Source organism: Cryptomeria japonica, chromosome 9 (assembly GCF_030272615.1).
Source record: "Cryptomeria japonica chromosome 9, Sugi_1.0, whole genome shotgun sequence".
NCBI classification, from domain to species: domain Eukaryota; kingdom Viridiplantae; phylum Streptophyta; class Pinopsida; order Cupressales; family Cupressaceae; genus Cryptomeria; species Cryptomeria japonica.
In genome coordinates, this window is record NC_081413.1 from 750133144 (window position 1) to 750145337 (window position 12194).

At 37.4% G+C, this 12194-nt stretch overlaps 1 protein-coding gene across 2 annotated transcripts in view; it reads right to left on the reverse strand.

Annotated features, from left to right (window-relative positions):
• Positions 1–1425: 1425 nt before the first annotated feature.
• LOC131064647 (developmentally-regulated G-protein 1) overlaps positions 1426–12194 on the reverse strand; it is a 178399-nt gene continuing 167630 nt past the window's right edge. For both annotated transcript variants that reach the window (XM_057998866.2, XM_057998867.2), the window contains exon 12: positions 1426–2002. In XM_057998866.2, the coding sequence (XP_057854849.1) occupies positions 1904–2002 (99 nt within the window). In that variant the 3' untranslated portion in view covers positions 1426–1903. The remainder of the gene's footprint in view (positions 2003–12194) is intronic.

Below are 12194 nucleotides of genomic sequence, written 5' to 3' on the forward strand. Positions count from 1 at the left end.
AACCTTGTGAGTTTGGTCAAGGAAAGGAGTATGAGAATGTGTGGATGATAACCTTTAGGTTGGTGGATGATTTGTGAGTTTGTGAGTCCTTAGTAAGGAAAGGTGTTGATGAATTGTGAGTAAGAACACCTAAATGAAGGAACACACCTACTAGATAGGTGAGTTGGGACAGGTTTTCCCTTAATTGGTGAGTTTATGTGTGTCACATTTCCAGCAAGAATAGCGCCCAAAAGAATAAAAAACTTCGGAACATGGCCACTACAACACCACCTTTATCCCTACGAATAGGCTACGTGGGAGGATTAACAATAGTGTGGGTCAACAACCTTTAAGATTAAAGACTTTAATTGTACAAGTGGTTCTTGAAACTTAAGTAAAGTTGGTGAATTAAATTGTAGCACTTGCACTTAAATGGGATGTCTTTATATAGGCTATTATTGGCTGTTCCTAAACAAGGCACATCATTCAAAGCCAAAAACTTATTTTATTTGCCACTAAAGTCTCAACTCATCCACATTCTTGTAAGGTTGGCTCTAGTTTTACATTGTAAGACACAATGCTCAATGTTATCCATAGGTTCCTTGCTCACAAAAGGAGCTTGATCCATTATAGGGAAACACGAGTAATCTCTTATGTTGGATCGAGCCTATTTCCTAGTATTTCAAGAAATAAGGTTTTAGTTCAAGCATCCAAAGAATCCCCTTTGATAGTATCCATATTTGTCTCATGGTGGTCTAATTTCCCATTATCCATTCTCTAAGCTACTTGGAGGAATGTAATTCAATGGATCTACCAAATGAGGTGTTTTCCTTGAAAGAACAAATGTGTCTTTTAGCCTTGTCTTTCATCAAGACGAAATTAGAAGGTGTTCAATTCACTTGTTGTAGTACTTTCATTCTGGTATTTTACATTTAGACTACCATAGTCTTGTATGTTGCTATAAGTAGGTTTACAATTCCTCCTGCTTCAAGAGTTACATCTCCTACTAGGATTTATATTATATAGGGGAGAAGTGATAACCTGATCCCAGCATTCAGCAGGTATTGTCATGAGTTTGAAGGTTCATATGTCATGGAATCTCTGTCTAAGCTCTGGTACACAAAGTTACCAATTTCAGTTCAACAGGAATGCAGTGTTCCGTAAATGATACTGGTTTTTTTCTATTGAGAATGTTCTGCGAAGTTTTTCAATAACAAATCAACATCCACATTATCAGAAGCAGTAAAACATTCCGTGCACAAAGATAACCAAGCAGAAGTATTTTTAAATAGAAGCGGAAGAGAAATACAGAAGAAACTAAAAGCATAAAAGCAATAAAAAATTGGCACATAAGTAAGCTCAGCACCAAGAAACAACTCATCTTTATATATGAAATACTAAAATTTGATGAAAAACTGGCAGCTTTTAGAAATAATCAACAATATGTCAGATGATTGTACATAATGTATTACATTAAATTTACATACAAAGTTTGCAGTTTTATTTCACGGAGTTTGCCTAGATATATTCTCGTGGGCTACCTAGTATAATCCCCAAACCTCCAGAGGAGTGTGACAATGAAGGAGTCAAATCCCTTTCTTAACATCATCAAACTATAAAATTTGAAAGGTAGAAACCATATTTAATCATTTTGAAAGGATAAAAATGGGAATAAGCAACGCAACCTGCAATTCACAGGTAGTGCAACTCGCACTCCAAAGTGATTCAAAAAATGCTCCATCAGTTAAACAATAGATTATTCCTCGATCAAGCAATTGTAGCAAAAAGCAAGCTTTCACAGAAATTGGGTTCATTCTAAAGTAGCAGAATAAAACCAACCAATTACATAATCATACATATAACAGATGCCACGATAGCATGTCATATTATGGGCTACTTGAGTTATGGTTGCTGAAGTCTACTTCTATGTTTTCAAGGGTGCCTTTTTCTCTCTGTCTGAAATTCGAGCAGGACCTGTGGTATGTGACTTGAATCGCCCTCTGCCTCCATCTTCCTCTCTCTCCTGCATTATAAATAAAAAAAGTGTAAGTTGTTGCATGCCAATCATCCACATAATAATCCATGCTTGAGTAAAACAAGGGTTTCTTTGTATATTACTTGTTAGAGTGAATCATTTTCAGTTACCAGATTATAGATATCATAAAATACTGGCAATTTGCATGCATTCTTATACATTGAGGTTGCTTCAGGAATTCATGATTCTAACAAAAGGTTCACTAAACTGAAGACAAAATAATTTGAATGAAACTGTGTAAAAGAAGCAATGATAATGGAATCATAAATGCAATAGAAAGCAAATAATGGCACATTTACAATATAACATAATTATTTATGCTGGGAAACCTTTTTTTTTAAACCCTACAAAAACTGCAGTCACCTACTGTGTTAGCTCAACCATTCACAATCCACTAAGATATTTCCCACTCGGTTCTAAGCCTAATCCATGTCTAGGTATTTACAGGCACACCACTATAGGAAACCACTAAGCAGTATTGCGATACAATGGGTATAAACCATGGGCTGAAAAATCATCTCTAACAGCCGAACAATTTTCACATAAGCCCCCATAATCCTTAGCAGGGGCACAGCAATGGACACCACTGGGGATCGCAGGATGTAGAGCTTGCAAAGTATGCAGCACAGATCCAACAAACTACACAGAAAACACAACCATGTTCCTCCTCCCAAGCATATACTATATACTATCAAATGTTCTTTTGTCCACAACCAAAGCACCTTCAATCATGTGAGAGAAGCAACCTTAAGCACACGGTAAAACCCATGTGAGTGCATTTCAGGGACTTCTCTGTTGGTGATTTCAAAACTTGAAAACTCGATAAAGGTTAGGGAAGCATTTGCAGGGTTGTCAATAGAATTAGAGGTGGTAATTTTTAAAATGTAAGAAAAATATATGAGAGTTACAAACATGCACTTTTACAAAGTGAATCACATTGAATTACGGACCTTAGGCACATGGTAAAAGTGAAACTGAACTAATGTAAATGCATACAGAGACTTCCTCAGTTACACCAGTTAGTTTTTAAAGTCAAGTAAAATAAGTGGTGCCATAAGAATTAAAAAATACAGTAAAATTTCAAAATAGGCAAAATATTTGAGGCCAATAACACATTTATTTTAGTAAATGTTTACAAAATGAACTTCATGGTGACACTTGTTACAAGAAGCTTCATCTGTAGTTAAGGAAGAAAGCAAGAAAGCAAGAATTTTAATAAAATGTGCAAGGAAAGGAAGAAAGCAAGATACCCCTTCCCATTGAGCTTGAGTTATTATACTTGTCAATCATCCTCAGATGCTCAAAACATTGAGAGATCTCTTACAAAAGTCAACTTACACTTCTATAGCGAAGAATCTCCTTTGATAGCAATAACTATGTCAGAGATCACTTGCATCTTGGACCAAGATACACTCATTTATCCCATTTGAAAGATTATTGAGAAGATTGCAAAGATGATTTATAAGTTAGAAGACGAGATTGCATGAGGCCAAAACTTGAAAAAATCAATGCCTTTAATCTAGATGAGATGTAGAAGATGTTGAAAATGAGGCCTCGGATACAGTCCCAAATGTACAGCTCACTTCCAAACAAAAACAATGGTATGTAGCAACCCAAATATCAAACAAATGTGCAAATGATATTTGACTAAAACTGTATGGATTGAGGAATATCAAATGAAAACATTTCACACACAGTCTATATTGGTACAGACTGATGTGGGGCTAAAACTGCAATCCAGAAAGTTGCAGCAGACCTAGAAATAAAAAAACATCAGCTCCCAAATACCAAAATAACTTTTCCTTAGATTAGTACATCTAGGAATAATAGTAAGAATAACACTAGATAACTTGCAAATAACTATTGGAGAGGCACAGCAGTCAATACAAAGTGAATCAATCTACCCAACTATTGTGATTTGGTTTGAAAAGTGAATCAGCTAGCTTGTCAATTGGTACAGTCACTTTTGACAAATAATACAGCAGCCACAAATTTAATTTGTTGTTGTCCAAAGTGTGTGGCTCCTTCACAAAATAGTTTACAGTTTCTCAATGAGTAGTCTTCACCAGGTACAGGTAGGAAAGTAGTTACTAATTCTGTTCCAACCAAATATTTGGTACAGATCATACAATAACTTGTATGGCACATCAAAACTAATTTAGATTATTATTAGTCCTGCAGAGGTAATAAATCAGCAGAGCTTGTATTTTCAAAAAGTAGACAGTGCAGGGGAGAAGCTCTGAGGAAGCTGAAGGGTTTCTGCCTTTAGCATCCTTGGAGGGCTTTGTCTTCTGGTTGGTATTCTTTGTCGAGATTGATTGACTTTGTCCTCTTCCAGGGTCTTCTCGGTTTGATTTGTTTTTTCTTTGAGTTCTGGTGTTTTTCCTACTCTTTTGGTGGTTTGAATTTTTAAATCATTGTATTTAATTTTCCCGCTTCCTGCTTTTATTATCCCTGTGAGCCGTGGGTACAACCTCATTAATTGAAGGACTCCCAAACCGAGGGCTCATGGGAGAGATTAATGAAGATCTGGGTGGAGGTGATGGCACTTTGGGTGAATTAAAAATTGATAAGACTGATAAGCAGGCAGATTGTGGGGCTGCTAAGTTGAACTTTAAACAAGCATTGGTCGCAGATTCAAAGCCGGTGGTGTCCTCAGATGGCGGAGTTCCATGGAGAGTTCAGATTGGCACACCATAACGGAATGGGAACTGAATGATTTCTGGGAGCTGGGGATAATGGAAGTGGAGGGGGAGGCAACTTCCAGGCTCGAGACCCCAGAAATGGACACAATGGTAAGATGCCACCTTCCCCTGGGAAAGTTCTTGAATTGTCTACGAACGAAGATATGATTAAGGCAATTAGAAATGAGCAATCTAGACTTAGGAACGTTGCAGTTTTCTTTGTCTGTTTGGATTCTAATTCTCTACCGTCAAGAAAGTTTTTTGATGAATGGATAGGCAATGTGTGGGGAAGGAAATTGGGAATTTATGTGATTTTTTGTAGAATGATCCAAAGAGAACTCTTTGTGATAACTTTTAAATCTCTCTCCATGCAAGAAAGGGTTTTAAAGAAGAATTTCTGGAATGTTGGTCAATCCCTGTTTAGGGCTTGCCCTTGGCTGACGAAGGGTAATCTGGGTAATGTTGTTGCTAGGTCTGCACCCAATTGGGTTGAAACTAGGAATGTCCAAACTGAGCACTGGTCGTTTCTTCCTAAAATTCTGAAACACTTGGGCAAAGTGTTGCAAATCAAAGACTCTAGAGTGACTCTTCCACACCTTAATGCTAGGATATTGATTGCCCTAAACACAGAAGTTGATATCCCTAAAAAAATCGTGCTCAATTTTGATTAGGAGGTGATGATGTGGGATGTTAAGGTTATGGGAAATTTGAATGCATGTTTTTTCTGCAAAAATAATGGCCATTTTCGGAAACATTGCCCTTCCCTGAAATAAAATGAAAAGGGGCCTTCAATGTTGTTTCTGGACCTGGACCACAGAAAACTCCCCAGTTGAACCCTTCAAAAGAATTGGTGCAAGATAATAGTTTAAACAAAGAGGTATCTCCTGTTATTTTGACAAGAAATGATGGGGATAATAATCTAAAATCTTGCTCTGAGGAAAACATTGAGCACTCTGAGCACTCTGTGAGTAAGGACGTCTTTCAAACTGGGTTGAATATGTCTTTGATTAACCCATTGTTTGAGGAATTGGAAGTCATTCCGGCTGACCTCCCTCCTGCTCCCATAGCTGACTTTGACCACCATACTATTTGTGATCCTCCTCTAGATATAGCCAAATTGAATGCCCAGCAATTGGCCCTTGAAACCCTTAAAGCTAATGCTGATAGACTGAGAAACTTGAACCTAATGCTTTCCACAGGGACAGAGAATGGACACCAAGATGTTGATTTTGACACTACGTCTTGTGAGGATTATGATAGCAAAGAACCTGGTTTTACCCAGGGTGAAGGTGATATGATGGCTTCCCCCTCGAAGGGAACAGGGAGAATAGCCCCAAAAAAGATTGATAAAAAGAAAAGAAAAATGGTGAATAGACTGTCTGCTTTAAAGTCTGCTATTGATAAGAAAAGTGGAAAAAAAGGAAGTGACATTCTATACAGTAATCAGAAGAAACTTCCTCCTCCCATCCCAGATCCGAAATGAATTTCAAAATATATAGCTGGAATGTGAGGGGGTTGGAAACTGGGGGTAGGAAGTATGTGGCAAGGTCTTTTTGCAAAAACAGAGATTATATTGATTTCTTGTGTCTCCAAGAGATTAAAGTTGTAGGATTTCAAGCTGTTAACACTTTGAACTTTATATGGAAAAATACTAAAACAGTTATTACTGACCATGAGAAGGGTAAAGGTGGTTCTGCAATCCTTATCAATCCAAAGTGGATAGCCAACATTAACCAAGTTGGCATTTCCCCTTGCAACAGAGCATGTTGGACTACGTTGAAAATTGAAGACAAGGTGATGGGTATTTGTTCTCTCTATTCTCCAAATGACTATAGAAGCAGGGCGGCACCATGGAACTGGTTGGCACTATCTCTTCCTAAAGCTCACTGGATTCTTGTAGGGGATTTACATATGGTCGAGTTTAAAGAAGACAAGAAAGGGGGTAAGCCTCCAAGTTGGAAAGGAGATGAACAATTCTATTAGGCCAAACTGAAAAGAATTCATAACATTGTTGATCCTTTGGCAAGTATGAAGGGGGTATCTTCCTCTATCTGATTTGCTTGGTGCAATAATCAGGCCTCAAATCACAAAATATACTGCAGACGGGATAGAATGTATTTTGACAGAGAGGCTTTTTCTTGTTAGAAGTTGGAAGGGGAAAATGCTGTAACTGTATTCCCTGCTTCAATGTCAGATCATTACCCTATTGGGGCCTCAGTGGTTTTTTGGGGGCTTCGGATGTTCAAAAACAAAGGAATTCTAATCTGTTTAAGTTAATGTGTCCTTACTAAATGATGTGGACTCATTGAATGCTATTCATACTGCTACCATTCTTTCTAAATGCTGTAATAAGGGATGTTCTCCCACCAAAAAATGGGATACTTTGGTGAGTGTTTGGAGAAATATATTTCAAGTTATTGGAAAAAAGAATGCCCTTGATAGAAATTATCTTGAAGCCTTACTTCATCAAAAGCTTGCCGAGGTAGAACTTGAGTTGCAGAGTCAGGGCCCCAATGAGTTGATATAGGTTTAGCTTCCGAGGATTAAGTCACTCCTTAGGAAGACTCAAACCTTTAAACATCAAGGTCAGAAGATTAGAGCAAAGATGACATGGCTCAAAGGGGGAGACAGAGGTTCTAAATACTTTTTCAATCTTGTTAAGGCTAAGCAAAAGAGGGAGTTTATTGAAGCTATCTCTCAAGATGGTTCTTTGTTTAATGATCAGGGTAAGATTATTGAAGCATTTAGGGCCTTTTATCACTGAATTGTTCTCTTCAGAGCATGGACTTAGAAATCAGACTGCTTTAGATAATTGTTTGAAGCTTATCCCGAGGAAACTCTCTGAGGGGGATGCTAGTGCTCTAGGCGGTGATATCACAGTGCAAGAAATTGATAATACCTTTTTTTCTTTGCTAATGATAAGTCTCCTGGACTAGATGGATTACCGGTTGAGTTCTATAGAAAAAACCTTGATTGGATCAGTCTGGAGCTCATGTAATTATATACTGATGCATTTGAGAAGGGCTCCCTAGGAGAGCATATCAATAGAGGTCTGATCAAGCTAATACCCAAGGAAGGGGATAGATCTTTAGTTCAGAATTGGAGGCCTATTACTTTACTCAACCTGTCTAATAAAATTTTGGCCAGAACCCTGGCAAGAAGACTTTCAAATATCTTGGGAAAGATCATCTCTGTTACTCATACTGGATTTATTAAGTGCAGGTATATATTGGAGAACTTGATTACTAGTTGGGAAGCCATGCATTGGGCAAAACAAGATAATCAAAATATGGTCATGGTCCTCTTAGATTTTGGAAAGGCCTATGATAGGGTTGAATGGCCCTTCATCACAGGGATGCTGAAAGCTTTTGGTTTTCCTTCCAGATTTTGTAAATGGATAGACATACTCTTTCAAGATTCCTCTACAGTTATAGACATTAATGGCCAATTTACAGAGCCTATTAAACTTCAGAGATCAATTAGATATGGCTGTCCTATTGCCCCTTCCCTGTTTGTCTTGGCTGCAAATGCACTGCACTATATCTTAAGATCTAATGCAATCCCCTCACCATTGAAAGGTATTTGTATTTGTGAGGCTTTTGGTTCTAAGGTAGCACCTCAAAAGTTCACAGTTATTGGGTGGTCTGAGCAGCCATCTGATTGGCTCAATGCTAAAGGGTGAGGCTGGTCGGGTCCTTCCAAAATTATAAGGTATTTAGGCATCCCTTTTGCAATCTTTCCCTCCCTTAAGGATATGTGGGAGTGGCTCTTTATAAAAATTGAAAAGAAACATAGCAAGTGGCAGACTCATCTTCTTTCTTTGGCTGGGAGAGCTCAAATTGTTCGGAAAGCTTTCTCATCTCATGCTGTGTATCATTCTTCTGCATGGCTCTTTGCAAATGTCCACTTCAACAAATTAGAAAGGATCCTGAGAGATTTTTTATGGTCTGATGGGAGGGGTAATAAGAAGACACTGTGTCTCTTGGAAATGGTGTTGTAACCCTAAATCCCAAGGTGGAAAGGGACTCAAGGATTTGAAAATTCAGGGCATAGCACTTGCCTCTAAGTGGATTTATAAAGCACTCCAGGGTAATGAACCTTGGAAGGTTCTGATTAGGAATAATCTTGCCCTATCAAAACCTAAGAAGGCAAAATTTTAGTCTAGAATGAACCTTTATGATATTATTTTTGAGGATTTTGATGTCAAAATCGATAGCTTGGTGGTATTCTCCTCACTGTGGAAAGCATGGGTTCAGGTTAAAAAACTGATTAAGAATGGTTCTTCTGTTGGTACATCCCCAGTTTATTGTGTTTTGGACAGATCTTTATGGTGGGGGTTGGAAAACAATAATAAGCCTTTGGCTTTGACACAAGGGTGTTCTGCAAAAACCTGGGCTTCTTTTGGCATCAGTTCCTTCAAGGATATATTAGTTGATGGCAGAGTGAGTACATGGGAGCACTTAATAGAGAAGTTTGGTGTTTCCTTAACACATAAGAGAACATACACTATGACAAAAAATGCTTTGGGACACAGTTCCCCGGGGGAAATAATGTATGCCACTCAGTCTTGATTTTATCAGGTGGCAGGATGGTACAAGGTTTGATAATGTTACTGTGAAAAAGATTTATGAGATGATGAATCAGAATAATGAAATTGTTCAGCGGGTGAAGAAGGGTTGGAATAACGATTGGTCGTACCCTAAATGGCTCTCTGTGTTTAAGTTTCTCTGGCATAACCCTGCTGAACCTAAAAAGACTTATTTTCGTTGGCTTTTGCTATAAAAAAAACTTGCTGTAGGGGATGTGTTAACTGACATTGGTTTTAACTCCAGAACCTGTAATATCTGTCAAGAACCTGAAACTCTTAAACATCTTTTTTTTTAATGTCAATGTGCAACCTCTATTTGGTCTTTGTTTTTTGGGTAACCTGTCAACTGGGGTAGAAGGGAAAACTTCTCTTGGATGGAAATTCTTGCCGGTTATGTAGACTGTTTTGATAATTCTATTAACAGATTTTGGTCCATTTTTACTTGTGAAGTTTTGTGGTTTTTATAGAAGAGGAGGAATGAAGAACTATTTAGGTCTAGAAGGAGGCATCTTACTGAGTTTAAACTAAACTCACTTTTCTTTTCATCATGATTCAGGTTGCAGCTACAATGGAGATTCCAAAGGAGAGGTTCATGATCCTGCTCCAAGACAGATATTCAAGGAGGACTTATGCTTCTCTACAAGGCAGATTTTCAAGCAGCCCATTACTTTCCTCACGAAAAGAATAAGCTGAATAAAGATGAGCTTGAATTGCTCCACCAGTTCTTGAAGGAGAAAGTAATTACGAAGGAATCTATTAAAGAAAGGAACAAGAATCTGGAAGCCATGAAGGGGGTCAGATGGGATCAAAGCACTGACCCTAAGATTGAACCACCACTAGGAGCTTATGACTGTAATGCAGATGAGGGTAATAATAATTTTGTAGGGGCATGGGATTAGAAGAACTGTTTATCTGTATAGGATCTGGATTTAGATGCAAATTATCAATATCTTGTAATCTTTCTGTCTAGAACTGGTCGATTCTGTTCTCTCCTACTGTTAATAGTTTTGATTCGAGATACTGGATGAAGTTTCAGATTATCATAATGTAACTACTGTTATATTATCTTTAACATAAAAAATAAAAATTCAGCAGAATACACAATAAAGTAGATATTTTATTTCAATCCTACTCACATTAACTGAGATCCTTCATAGCCAATATGACATAATATTAATCTAGAATATTATTGATTTCTTCATGTGCAGATAAACACTGAAGCCCTTCATAAATGACTGAAAATCTAAATCAAACTAGAAAACCACAAAAATTTAATAACTTCACAAAGACACAAACCAGGCGGGGGGGGGGGGGGGGGGGGCGCGGGCTGAATCAGTATAACAACAATATTTTACCAATTTAAACTTTTTCAACTTCAATCATAAGTATATAACTTATCTTATTACCATATTCATTGCATACTAACATTCATATGTGATCTAATTATTATGAACACAAATAGAACACAAGATATATAAGTGGAAACCCTTATGGGAGAAAACCACGGCAATAAATGCTTTTATATAAATCTTCTTTTACAATGTTCATAGGCACCAACCTACCAGAGGCACCAACCCACTAACCCTTAACTCTGTTTGTGAGCACCAACCCACTGGAAGCACCAACTCCCACTTCTGAAATTTGTGAGCACCAACTCCCAATTCAGATTTTGTGAGCACCTACCCACTGGAAGCACCAACTCCCAATTCAGAATCTGTGAGCACCAACCCACTTCATAATCTGAATTTCTACCTTAATAATGTTGCTATCTCAACTCATGATGGACACTTAATTCCTTTTTTCAAACTACTATGATGAACATTCCTAACCAGTCATATAAACCTGGCCACACTTTCCTTATCAATCTGTGATACAAATCAGTTTATAAAACTTTCACAAATCTATCTATAATCTGCTCTAAGTCTGCTTCATAAACCTGCTTAAATTTGCTTCACAAATCTGCTTTAGTCTGATAAAAATTCTGCCACCAAAATGGTCATCGTCTTCTGTTGAGCAAGTCTGAATACTATCTTCACTTAATCTGCTTCTATACCAAAAATAATCTCTTCACACTCTTATTTCAAATCTGCATTTAATCATTTCAAGAATTACTTTGCAGTTCACTGTATAAAGTTCTTCATTCAGTCTTCTTTTCTTCATAGGATCTGATATAAAATATGTATGTGTATTTTGTACATGATACACCACTCACATCACTCTTTTCTCAGAGATAACTTTTATTTTATATTCAACACATATTCACAGCACTATACACTCCATACTCTTTACCCACGCAATCTCTATTTCTTACACACAGAATTATATATTCAGCATTATACTCCTAAAAGATCCCAAATGGATCTTTTTGCTGTTGCTGCTGTAAATTCTTAATTAAACATATTATATTTTTTGTAATTTTCCGGTGATCTTATAGAATAGATAAAAGTTGCAGAAAGGGATTGTTTCTTTTTGGGTTTTGATGTTATAAGTAAAGTAATTGATAAATAGCAACAACTGTGAAATAAAACAGTAAACAATGTTCATATGTAATAACACTTAAGCAATCTGAAAATACTACAAATCATACCAGGCAAATAACCTAGTTTTTGTATTCAGCATGTATCCATACATTTATTTGGAGCTGTTCTCAATCTGGATTGATGCCAGATGGAGGAATATTACTGGCAACGAACAAGGAAGACCAAATAAGCTGAATACAACCCTTCAAGCCAACATACAAACAAGGCATGGTTGCAAAGGAAGTGTGGAAGCTGCTGCAAATCACGTGCCAGCTGAAATAGACTAGCCACCCTGTTGAAACCCCCAATATGCACGCTGAATCTTCAGGACAAGAAGATGTGTCTTCTACCTCTGACAATCTTTGTGCAATCCTGGATAAATCCACTGT